Source organism: Pomacea canaliculata, linkage group LG1 (genome assembly GCF_003073045.1).
Source record: "Pomacea canaliculata isolate SZHN2017 linkage group LG1, ASM307304v1, whole genome shotgun sequence".
Taxonomy (NCBI): domain Eukaryota; kingdom Metazoa; phylum Mollusca; class Gastropoda; order Architaenioglossa; family Ampullariidae; genus Pomacea; species Pomacea canaliculata.
In genome coordinates, this window is record NC_037590.1 from 27,321,957 (window position 1) to 27,335,271 (window position 13,315).

The 13,315-nt window shown below is 36.7% G+C and overlaps 1 protein-coding gene across 1 annotated transcript; it reads left to right on the forward strand.

Annotated features, from left to right (window-relative positions):
• Nucleotides 1–3: 3 nt before the first annotated feature.
• LOC112559427 (desumoylating isopeptidase 1-like) lies at nt 4–8,302 on the forward strand. Its single transcript, XM_025230681.1, has 5 exons — nt 4–211; nt 1,620–1,714; nt 2,837–2,946; nt 4,625–4,747; nt 6,110–8,302. Exons 1-5 carry the CDS (start codon nt 124–126, stop codon nt 6,315–6,317), a joined length of 624 nt encoding a protein of 207 aa, XP_025086466.1. The 5' UTR covers nt 4–123; the 3' UTR covers nt 6,318–8,302.
• The last annotated feature ends 5,013 nt before the right edge of the window (nt 8,303–13,315 follow it).

Here is a 13,315-nt window from a genome sequence, read left to right on the forward strand (position 1 = left end):
ACAGAGGGACCACATGAACAACTGTCGTCAATAAATGCCAATTCATGCAGGTGAAAGAATACTCTAGTGGCTGGGCGTCAAAATTAGAAGCTCAGTTGAAACTTTCATTCCTTACCCTTCTCGATGGCAACTGCAGGAAAGTTTCCAGTAAAACTCTATGTTTATGATCTGTCAAGGGGACTCGCAAGATCGCTTTCACAGAGTTTAATTGGTATGATATTAACATCCTTGCAGACGACACATTTTAATAGTGTCATGTATTGTAATTATACTGCAAGCTCTCAACAGGAGAGCAACATGACTAAAAAGATAAGTTTTTAAAATTGTACTCTTCTGTGTGAAAATTGTTCGCAATGCCCTGAATAATGTCGAAGATTATTTATATTTGACCGAAACTGAGTGTGATACATATCATATTGGGGCTAACGAGTTTCTTTCTCAATCTGTCACTATTCAGCAGTGTTTTTGATAAATAATTCATACTAATGTTACAATGGATTTTGATAGATTAAAATCATATTTAAACGGTGAAATTATTTTTCTTTGATGATTGAAACTTTTTAAATCCTTGGCACAAAATAATCGGGTTCAGTGGATTATATATATATAGCAAACAGGATAAGATGTTGACTTGAAGATCATGCATACAATAGAAGGATTGAATATATGCAACAAAATTGCGATTTAATATATGAAACAAAAACTGCATTACTTTAAGTCATTATTAGTCAAATTATTTTTTATTACTGCATTGTTATAACAATTATTGCATTGTGAAATTACTGCTTATAACTACAATAAAGCTTAATAAAGTGCAGTTTGCTCATCATCAGTCTTTCATTGATCATGTTGAATACCTTGAAAAAGCATCAACTTTGTATGGCATGAAGACCAAAATGCAGAAAAGACTAATTAGTTTCATAACCGATAACACTAATAGTAGCAGGGGGGACATCAGAGTTGAGTGAAAAGCTAGAGATTATCTTTAGCTCTCCTCAAGTCTCTTAAATGTAGGCTCATAATGCGAAGTGCGCCCTCGAGAACAACACAGACATCATTAACCAATCTGAAACACATCAATAATCAGGCTAGTATACTCCATCCCTGATCATCTCTATCTTCTAATATGCATGAGAAACTTGCATGAGAGACTCAAGGGAAGCCTTCATATTTCATACAAAGACCACATCGCCAGTGAGGAGGTACAAAACGACAGTGAGATAGATAATTGGGACCTATGAAGACCCAGTGATGATGAAAAGCTGCAAACTGAAGTGATCTGGGCACATTTTGAGATCATCAAGACCTACAAAAATGGTTGTGTAGGGAACAGTACAGGGAGAAAAAGACAGACAAAAGAAGAAACAGGTGCACATATACAGAGTAGACTGACCTCATTTAATTCATCCCAGAGAAAGGCAAAGAACCAAGAAAGTTGGCAAGAGATGGTAATATTGTCAGGTTCTTCTAGAGCCAGTTAGGGTGAGCGAATGTAATGGTGATGATTATTATTTCTTTTAAATTTACTGGTTGGAAAGCTGAACTAGAAAGTGTTAGGGCCAGAAAGGTAATGATTATTGACGAGTTCTTCAACAGCATTTACACTTTGTTTTTTACAGGTCGGCATATTGATGGAATCTGGCATACAGGAATAGTTGTATATAACCAAGAATTCTTTTATGGTGGCACATCAGGAATTGAGAGCTGCCCTCCTGTAGGTATTAGTTTTATTGAGCATTGAACAATTAGTCTTTAAAAAAGTAAAAATGTCAATATTTATATCCATTATTATTAAAAGTGGAAAGGTGAATCATTTATCAAGGTTTTAGCAAAAAGAAGAACAGAAGAAGAAAAAGAAGATGAAAGTGTTTCACATATAGCTAAATTTAATTGACAGCAGTTAGCTCTTCTTTTTCTTCCCCACTGTCATGAATGAGTTACTCCCCATGCCATGTAACTCAGAACACATGGCAGTCAAAAGAAGTTTTTTTCCTGCATTTTAAATATTACAAGCTCTTTATCAGTAAAGCTGGGGCTCAGTACAGTCTATGTGACAGTGCAATAAGTGCATTGTAACTGATGGCAAACTTTGTGATACACAGTAGGTATCATCTCATTCTCTCTGTTGTAGGATTTCAGCAAAACAGAAAATATAGAGCTGCCTGTTTACACATAGTTTTCAATTAGTGACAACACTTTTTTGTTTTATCCTGAACATCAGCCATTGTCCCACCTCATGTTATAGGTTATGGAAGATACCTGGATGTCTCAATCCCAATAGTGCTTTGCATTTGAATCTGAAAGATTTAACAAAGATGAAATTCTTAATGTTGCTAACAATTGTCAGAACTTTTGGCATGTGGCAAGTAAATCAATGAAAATTTGTTCTTGTGTGTAGGTGCATGCACATACATGTTGCATCAACTATTTCATTACTGTTTTAAGATAAGCTGCTTTCATGGTAGTGTTACATCATCTGTTAATTTTACTACCATCAGTGTGATGTTATTATTTTTTTGTAAATCTGTTTCATTTCAGATAGAAGCAGATATGTCTGTGGCAAAGTGACATTTTTTAAATCACTTTGGTGTGTCTTAGCTCTGAGATAAAGGTGTCAGCAAGTCATGAGTACAGACATCGAGCCCACAATTCAGCAGTCTGTCAATCACATCTTTGCTGATGACAAATAAAATATTTATATTCAGTTTGCTTTTGTTATTATTTGAAACATACTAGTACTTTTACAGTCAGTAAATTATGATTTATTTAGGATTGCATTTGTTTGTTGTGAACCCAAGCATAATCTGAAAATCTCTCTGAAAAACTATTGTTTCAGAGTGGAACAATCCTGGGTAATCCTGATGAAGTGGTTGACTTGGGCAAGACAGAGATTCCACAAGAAGTCTTCATGGATTATCTTCATGAGCTATCTATTAATTCTTTTAGGTGAATCTTTGCTGAAAAAATGCTTAATGCCAATGCAAAATTTAGAGACATTGATGAGGTAGAAATGGTAGTAAAAATTAATTATACTGAGATTATTATCTATATGTTTATTGACTTAAGGCGAATCAGCTTGTTATAGTATAACAGCATCTGTCTGGTCTGTTGATGACACCACTTATCTAACAGTAAGGAATTCAGTTTAAGCGGTGACAGGATTATAACATCCAAATTTCAAAAACACATGATTTGATAAATTTAAATGCATTTTAAAAATGATGCAGAAGCCAGGCTAACCTACATTACCATCAGGAACTGTCTGGGCATAGTCCTTCTCTGCAGACAATTTGTATGAAAATGTGCACCATTCATGTTGCAAGAATGTCATCCTTTTGCTAAGCTGATGAATAGAATCTCAATGAAGCTCACCACACTCTGATATTTTAATAACAGTGTACTTACATTCTCAAGTCTGACCATCGACTGGCTATACATTTTATTGTGTGTGGAAAAGGCAATCACTGGCTTAATAATTATTGTCAAGACAAGGTAGCTTTTTGATAAAGTTAATGTCCATCTTCATGTCTTGAATTATGCTCAGATAATAAATGCCAAATGCAGTAAGCACTTTTTGTCAAAAATTACAAGTTTTTTCTATTCTTTTTGTAAATTAAATGTTTAAATAATTGCTTTTACAGGATTACTAATTACAGGATTATGCCCAGGGATCACTTTTGCTCATCATGCTTTCTGAGCTACAATTTTGGAACCTTTTGCCTGTTTGTGTTAGGTGGAGAGGCAATTTTGTGCTGATGATCCAAATACCCTCTGCCTATATTTGAGCCCGAGTATTCAACTAGAAAGGAGACCTAAGCTCTCTTTTGGAGCCCTAGTTGTGAACATATACTTTCTCTTTACCAGCATGGGCAATTACCCCACAAATATATGTGTTGACTTTCCATCTTTGTCTTTGTGAGAAGTTTTATGTTAAGTAATAATTGAATTTGTAAAGTTTCCCATATAGATGTGAGCTCAGTGCATTGCACACAGAAAGCTATAAAAAAAAAACAGCAGTCAACCAAACAAGAACAAACATGAGCTAAGTGCATAGACAAGGAACTGAGGAGTGCGCAGAACAGTATTCTTTATTAGCAAGGTATTTCTTAAAAAGATGGACTTTGAAAGATGGAAGTGAATTTAAATTCTGTTGTATTCCTTGTTCGGAAAACATTTATTGAAATAAGAAGCCAAGAAGAGAATTTTAATTTCATCTCAAGGCTTAACATAATGTTTACAGGAACCCCGTTTGAAGATCTTTGTGTTTTGTTGTGTGAAAGAACATGCATTGTCACATACCACATGCACATAGTGCAAAGTGTACTGTGACAGTATGCTGATCCCAAATTAATGTGCTGACATTATTACTACAGTTGTGAATTGGCTGTGTATTTAGACTGTTTAAAATCTGTAACAATAATCACATGAACAAAAGCAAGATTCAGTCCACATGGAAAATTTTCAAGCTTTTTGGAGTTTTGTTATTTTTTGGGGTATACTGACGTTGAGATGGGGCTATAAGTAACATAGTTAAGAGACAACATCATTTATGTTAGAGCTAAAAGTTGTTCATAATGAATAGCTAGTGAAATATTTAATGCTTTTGGGTCCTGCAATCTTTCAGACCCGAATGCTATCATCTGTTCAACTTCAACTGCAACACATTCAGTAATGAAGTGAGCCAGTTTCTGGTAGGAAGAGGCATTCCCTCTCATATTACAAGTCTACCACAGGATGTCCTCAATACGTATGTAACTGTTTTATTTGGATTGAAATATTTTGTAATTAGCGATTTCATGAAATATACAAATCTAACACTTGGCTTTTTTAAGAATGACAATTTATCTATTTGGTGGATGTGGATTGAGTTGTCTTTAAAAAAAACTGTTAGTAATATTTATACATAGATATAGATAGGTTTGCATAGATGGGTTTCTTTCTTCTTTCATGATTTTGTTTTATATTATTTGTCCGATATGTTTAACCTCCATGATTGTCTTGTAGAAAACATTACTTTTTAGATATTCAAGGTCCATTTTCTTGCACATACCATTACTTTGTAAGGTAAATAATAACTTAGAATGTGCAAAAATGGTAAATAATCCTTGAACATTGTTTAATATTGATTTGCTTTGAATATTTGCCATTGAAAAAAGTGGTATTAACCTATGGCTGCCATTGAAAATACATTGTGCTGTTCAGATAACTTTGATAATATCCATCATTCTGGGCTAGTTCATAGGTTTTAGAAGTAAGTCTTTGAGCTTATATTTGTCTTTGGAGGTTTTATAACAGATTTTAAAATAATCTTTGGTCCATCTCTTTATCATCTTCTTTCACTTACACTTTGCCACTGCCAACCTAAAGTTTTGCATATAACCTTTTTCTTTCTGCTTTCAAATTGTACTACAAAAATACATCCTGGGTTAGACCAAGAAAAGCCATTTGAGAGAATCATTTTTTAGTCTGTTTTTAAATGGTTATTTTTAATAATTTTCATTTTAGCACTTTGAGAATGTCAGCTTTAATACTATATAAATTGGCAGGTGTCCAATTATTTTTATTTTTTTAATTAGGTTAGATATGGTCTGGTGATGCCATGATAAAAAACATTTTTCACCATTTTCAGTGATGATTGGTTGACATGTTGTCAGGTCATGTCTCAGTTCTCTCTCTGCATGTCACCTGTTGACAGGGTCAGCTGCTTGGCTGTTATATAGCCTTAGTTGTAAAACACCAATTCTCTCCCCATAGAGTTGGTAGATGACCAGATTTAAGTTCAAAGTACCACTTTGAAAATACCCCCATTCCATTTGCTATGTAGGATTTTGAAGGCTGTCATTCTTACCTACATTTCTAAAAGTGGTAAGAAAGGGTTTTTTGGGGGGAAGGGGCATCATCTTTGCTAGGTTACTGTCATGGCAATGCTTCATTGATGAGGTGCAAAACTCACTTTAACTGCTACCCTGATGGACTAGATCAATGACACGACACTTTACATAGTTTTGAATCAAAAATAAATCCATGTGGGTTGTTCCATAGTTGTTGGGTCTGTCATGAACTATATTCATTTTTGTGAGAAGTATAGATTTTATTATTTGTTTTGCAGTCCTTTTGGTGCAGTGATTCAGCCTTTTGTTGATGCCTTGCATGTGCAAGGTGGTCACACTCTGTTTCCTGTTGGATCAGCTAGTCATTTACAGTCTGAAAGTGATAGTGAAGATGCTGATGATGTCCAGAAAGACTCAGTAGCAGGATCTTCCAAAAATAAGAAAACCACATCAATGGGATCACAATCGAAGAAGTCTAAAAAATGAGCTTACAGTGATTGTGTGCTTTTGTTGTCAATCAAAATATGTTTTGAAGTTTAACAAAATGTACTAGATTTTATGCAAGAATAACTAGTGTCATTGTCATCTGCTCAGTTTTTAGGAAGACTTTTTTTTCACAAATCTTGGTTGTGATTCTTGTTTTGTGGAAACTTTTTGTGTTTAGCTTTTGGTTTTAGGTACTAGGATATTTAGATATTCCAGACTGTCCCATATACCTTCTTCATAAATTCCTGAACTTTGCTGGTGTTTAGAGCTAGGAAAGGGGACCATGTCACTCCTTTCTTACGTTGTCTGCACTTGTTGCCCTTGCATTCTCACATCCAGTACAAACTGCACTGTTTTAATTTCTTTGCAGATTGCTGTCCTATTTTCTTCAAACTGTTCTTCCAAAACATCCCATCTAAACTACTCCATTCTTTGACTGATGACCATACCCTCTCTATCTCTGTCACCAGAACAGCAGCATGTGGTCACAGGATTTTTAGCTGCTGTGCTCTTCCCTTTCATATCCACCATTGATCCTTTAAACACACTCTAAAAATACATCTGTTCCATGACCACTACTCCTTACACCAGTCAACATAGTTGTGATTACAGTCTTTCTCTGCAGATTTATGACACTGCATTTTTATTGTTCCCCAATTCCTCTTTGTATCTTCTATGTTTTGTCATTTATTGTCTGCATAATTGTTTCTCCTTTTGTCCATCATGATTATATACTATAGAAATCACATTTATTATTATTATATGTGTACTTCTGGCTATCAAAACAGCAGTATTGTTTATGCAAGGCTTGAAAGCTGTTACTGTGTGGCTGATCAGGCAGATGACCACTTATTCGTTTTTCAGTGTCCAGGCATCATTTTTGTTATGCATGAGAGATATTGCATGACACCTGAATGTGAGCTGTTCACACATAGTAACGGGGGGAAAAATACATTTCAGCAAAGCATAAAATGGGTAGTTACTGCACACTTGCCAACATTTCAAATTGAAGGTTATCAGCAAAGAAAATAAAAAAATTAACAGTCGTATAAAAGGTACACTATATTTCCTTTTATAACTGGCTGGACAAAAAAACAGATGAGGTTTTATATTCTTCATATTATTCTGTTCACTTACAATTGCAAGTTTTTTGTTGCAATGTAAAATGTTTACAGACATGATTTTTACACAAGCAAAAAAAAAAAACCCTGGCGCTTGTCACACTAGAAGAAAAATACCTTAAAGAAGCATGGATACAGACTTACACATTCATGGAGACTATTGAATAAAGCTTGGTATACATTCAGCACCCTGATGAAGAGAGTGGTAGCCATATCAGCAAGCTCTCACTGCATCAACTACAGAACCAAAGCCTTGCTAAGGGCAGCAGTGTTAGCAAGCTCAGGCTCACAGGTCGTCTAACAGATGTCCTGTGGGTGCTACAGGCTGACAACAATAACTGCCCACCTAAGCAACAAGAAATATTAACTACCTAAAAATGGTACTGCAGTGGACACCCTCACAGTAATATTGAAGGCAATGAGCAGGCTGACAGAATGGCAAAACATAAGCTGTAGACAGGACAGGCAATACGAAAACAAGGTCAGCATAACAAATGGATACCATCATAAAGGCTCTGTACATACCACCCCAGACACAAGACAGCTACTATTATCTGTCCAAGTTAGACTGGGTGAAAATTTTTCACCTCAGAATAGGGCACAACAGACAAATGACCACCTATACTGGAACCTACAACTGGTGTCATTCCCAGTGCTGTCTTGTGAAAATGCAGAACAAACTGCGAAGCATATCCTACAGGAGTGTAGGCTTCTCCAGGAGCTGAGGGCAGAGATTGAGCCGTCACTGATGCCCCTCAACACCAAGCTGTATGAGCTTGTAGCTGACTGCCTGTTTTAACTTGGAAACTGGTCTCTACGTGTAACCAAGAACATATGATTATATACATAGTATGTTTGCTTTCATATAATGCCTTTTTTATATCTTAGGGATTGGGAGTGTGTGTGGGTGGGGGGGAATGGTGTTTTACGCCGTGCCAGCAACTGAGGCTATATTACGGCAGATGCCACGTGCAGAGAAAGAACAGCGTGCCCGAGACGAGAAATGAACTCTGGGCAGCCAACCTTCACTGTATTGGTGACAGGCGCTAACCGTTGCGCCACCAGACTGCTTTAGGGATTGGGAGGGAAGTGTGCATGCAAGATAAATGTGAAAGGGAATAAACTGTTCCTGTCATAATTTTAAAAATATTTGTTCATCATCTGTGTAGTTTTAAATACTTAAAAACAGCATCTTTTACAAACCCTATTTCTAGGAAAGTGAGCAATAGTAATCACCATTCTGTTAAGTCTACATTTCTGCTGCCAATGTAAAAACACTTCTAAAATTGCCGACTTGAAAAATATGTTTTGCATTATGTGATTGTTTGTAGAACATAGTCCGACCTAATTGAAAAGAAAAAAAGAGCTAAGAATGCATGCATCCAGCTGGTGCATGAGTCATATGTTTTGCAGTCTCAAAGTAGCATGATCTTTTAGGCATTTTTATGGCTGTCAGAATGAAATCCTATTCCACAGCCACAAAATGGACAAGGTTTAGACAATAAGTAACAATCTGAATAGCAACTGGATAACTTTTATTATATTCAAAAGGAGTAAACTGGAGTTGTTGCATTCTGTACTGCAAGTACTAATACAGAATTTTAAAAAAAACACTGGTCCACTGCACTAAATGCTAAGTATGTACATAACTATTTTTTTATGTGAAGAGAGAACCTGGTTTGGCCTCTCAATAGGAAATCATTGTGCAAGTTGTGCTGAGGAAAAGTAGTCTAATAACTAGATGAAACCGTTTGTAATCCCTAAAATCTTGTTTGCATAAATGTTAAGTTTATGAAACTTGTAAAGCACACTATCCCATAACAATAGATCAAGGAACTGGGGAGTGTTTGATAGATAGTTTGAAGTCAGTTTTAAGCATCCACTTGAAACAGGGAGCCAACCTGATGCTGCAAGGGGAGAATGTTCCAAGCAAAGCAACCAAAGCTGGCTGACCAGCCTTGCTGTCTTCAATGACTGAGGTCTTGTGTTGACCTGTCTTGGTGGGGGTCTTTAGTAGTTGGTAGGCCATTTTACTGTCATTCTTCTTCTATTGTCTGACACTGGCCCTGGATCCAGTTCCCCATGACTGCTTTCATCACTTTTTTTGATGGCACAGTTCACTTCTTTATATTTGGAAGCTGCTTAAAAAGCTCTCTTCAAGGTCCTTTTTTAGCCGCAAGAGATCTAGGATGTCGTTCATGTCCCAGGAATGCTTCTTCCTTTTAGGTAGAGTACTTCCTGGGCTGTTGATAGTTGCACCTCTTTGATGTTTCCAGCAAAGATGTCCACATCACAATTCAAATTTAGTATGGCAAATTTACCTCCAGTCTTGTAGACTTCTACAATGTTTAGCTCTTGCAGCTTCTCCAAATTAAAGTGAATTCAGGGGATATTTGAGTGGCACTTCATCCTTAGCTTCAGCTGATTTCTGGGCATATACAATATGTGGCACCCATTTTCTAGATCAACTACTGCAAATAGTTTGGTCTGGTCATGAACACATGGCCGGTATTTTCATGGATCGAAAGTCTTTACCTGCTATTGTGTTAGCATCATGATTTTCTGCAAGGGTTTACTTCCTTAGCCTTTATCTTTCCCAAGATTTCCCACAAGGCAGTGGGATCATTTTGTCGTGGTTAGGGTGATGGTAAGATGGAGAGCAGTGACAGAATCCATGGAATAGAAATGAAATAAACCTACATCACTATGTTTAAATCTGTGTTGACCACATTAAGTGGTGCAAAAAAAAAAAAAAAAATGGTAGAACGGAAGTAACAAGACAATCACATGGCTTCTTAAACTAATAGAACAAGTGAAAACTTCCAAAAATAAGTGAAAACTTAAGGGGCTTAGAAAAAGATAAAAAAATGGGAAAAACATGCACATAAAAAATTTCTTGGAATAGAAATTAATGTCAGACCTAATTCACTATGTTTTAATCTATGTTGATTGCTCTCTACACTAATTAGTGCAAAAATGGAGGAGCAAAAGTGACAAGACGACCATGCGGCTTCTGAAACTAGTAAAGAAAAAATGAAAATGTATAGATCATAGAAAAAATATTCTCCATTTTCATTGGTGATTCATGCCATATTTGTGTACTCTTACATAAGAAAACAACTAACTCTGATGAATGATGTAGACGGCCCCCTTTAACAAAAAGTGTTTAGTCATACTGGACAATTCTTTAGGACAATATTTATTTACAAGAGGTAAAATAAGCAAGAAAATGCTTTTTTCGATTTAGCCCTTGCCCTTTACAGGGAAGGAAATTAACTACATAAATGAAGTAATTGAGAATTATAGAAAAAATTGTAGTAAACATAAAGAAAGGTGGAATGTACAAAAGTGATGGTTAAGAAAAAAATATGCATATATTTACAAGGTTTCCTGGAGTTGGGAGGAATCTCTTGAGGCCTCATCTATATGTCTTGAAAGCATTTAGATAGATGGCGTCGACAGCAGTTCAGGGAGTTCAATTGCTTAAGATGGAGAGGGAGGCTATTCCATAGCACGCTTCCTGAGTATTTGAGACTTGATTTAAAAAGGTCTAGTCTAGGAATGGGAATATTCAGTTTTGGAGAGGTTCTAGAGCTATTGGAGGAAAATAGGAGAGTCTTGGTGATAGTTTACTGTCAGCATTTTATTCATGAAAATGCATTTATTAAATTTAAGTCTGTCTTTTAGAGGAAGGACGCCTAGAGAGGTGAAGTCATTTGGGGTCTATTTTCGGTTTTAGAAGAACGGTTTTGATTGCTTGCCTCTGAACACTTGCTAGAGGTTTCATGGAAGCTCCACTAGCGGAGTCCCAAAGGGTGGAGGCGTAGTCAATGATTGACTGGATGTGGGTGGTATAGAAGAGTTTTCTTGTGTGGGGGTCTAGAAAATGTTTAATTTTTGACAGCTGGTATACTTTCTTGGAGATGTTTTTGCTTGTGGTCAAGATGTGTTGGGACCACGATAAGTTATTGTCAATGGTAACACCTTGCGGCCCTATGCTCCTCGAGGAGTAGCAAGGAACGATGATGAATGGTAACACCAGAGTTGGTGGTGGAACTGTACTTCCATTATTGATTGAAAGGCAGTTTGGATATATAAAAATGGGGGGGGCTAGGTTTTGGTTTTTTTTGTCCGGTTGTTAGAAGCATGACTTCAGTTTTCTGGGGGTTGAGTGACATGTGGTTTGAATCGGTCCAAGCCTGAAGCTCGTCAGCGCTCAGCTGTATGATGGAAGCAAGTAGCTCAATCTGTTTGATGGCATGCGTGTATTGTGGTATCATCTGCAAACATTTCACAAGATTGGGATATGTGGAAAGGAAGATCGTTTATGCATATGGAGAAAAGCAGAGGTCTTAATACTGAGCCTTGAGTGACACCAAATTTAACTTCAAGAGGATCAGACGGTTGTTTACAGCAATTGAGTTCGATTGTCAACAAAGGAGGTATAAGGAGTTCGATGCTAATGGTACTTAGTTTATATAAAGTTAGTTTTCGCATCAGCAGATTATGATCTATAGCATCAAAGGGCTTTGGCAAAGTCAACAAATACGGCGGCAGAATTTAAAAGATTGTCATTAATATTATTTAGCTATTGTTCCACAATAGATGCAAGTGCAGTGTGGCAAGAGTGACAAGGCCTAAAGCCGGATTGGTTTGTATGGAGGAGTACCTTATAAGGGGCTCTTGTAGGTGCTTATGGATGTGTTTTCTAAGGGTTTTGAGAGAGGTGATAGAATTGAGATTGGATGATAATTTGTAGGGTCATTTGGATAACCTAATTTATGTATTGGGATTACTTTTGCTTGCTTAAGGTGTGTTGGAAAGTAAGAAAATAGGTCATACAAAATACCTTGCCTCCATACAGTGTCATAAGCCCTTTGTGGGTCAAGAATACTCGTATGACATGCTCTTTCATAATAAAGGCTTCTCATGTAGTGTTTCAAATCAGACCATTTAATCTGCAGTACAATTTTTCCGAAAACCACGCTGAATGTTGGACATAACATTCTGGGATTCCAGCACTCAAAGTAATCATGAGTTTACCATCCTTTCTAGAACTTTGCAAAGACAATTGGTTAAAGCAATTGGACAGTAACTATTTGGATCAAAGGGATCTTTTCCTGATTTTAGTATTGGGACTATTATAGCCTCATGCCAAGCATTACGAAAGCTTCCTGTGCTCAATATATAATTGAAAATCACTTAGTAGTGTCCTCAATGCTGACTCTGGGAGTTTAATTGATTTGATATGAAATACTGTCTGGTCCTGGGGCCGAGATCACTTTGAAAGTGCTTGTTTAAGTTCCGCATTGAGAAATCAGTGTTGCAGGCTTCCAAGTTATCAAATTGGAAGTTGGATTGTGTTGATTCTTTGCCAGCTCTCACGAGTTGAAAATCCACGTAATATTGTGATAAAGATGTAGCCATTTCAAAAGTAGATTCCCAATTTCTTGATGATCTGTAAGTAAATTTTGTTCTACTTTCAGGTGTCCTACAACTATCCTTTTCTTTATGTTTTTTGATGGTTGACCAAAAGGAGTATGGCTTTTCAGTGAGGAAATGGAACGTTGCCATGCGATCCTTCTTTGATGTTTACAGATATGACGGGTCTGTACCCAGAGCCATTTGAAATGAAGAATATTTTCAGGGGTGGGAGATAACTATTCTCTGTGCTTTATTCTTATTTTGTATTGCGGGTTGGTATGATGGCTGCAACCCATCAGCGACCTCAGCCTCCAGGATTCCATTCTCCCCTGACACAGGTCACCCTGCACAGCAAACACAGGGGGCCTAAAGAAGGCCACTGTGAAAAGAGAGATTTGTGGGAAATACTAAAAAGGCAGAGGATAGGATAGGAAAAACTAGCAGAGGAAAGAT

Excerpts from the sequence above, each read along its gene's own strand:
- LOC112559427 (XM_025230681.1), top strand. The coding sequence starts at position 124 with ATGGCAACTGCAGGAAAGTTTCCAGTAAAACTCTATGTTTATGATCTG. Across the intron at positions 212-1,619 it reads GCTTTCACAGAGTTTAATTG|GTCGGCATATTGATGGAATC; the intron begins GTATGATATTAA and ends TGTTTTTTACAG. Across the intron at positions 1,715-2,836 it reads GAATTGAGAGCTGCCCTCCT|AGTGGAACAATCCTGGGTAA; the intron begins GTAGGTATTAGT and ends CTATTGTTTCAG.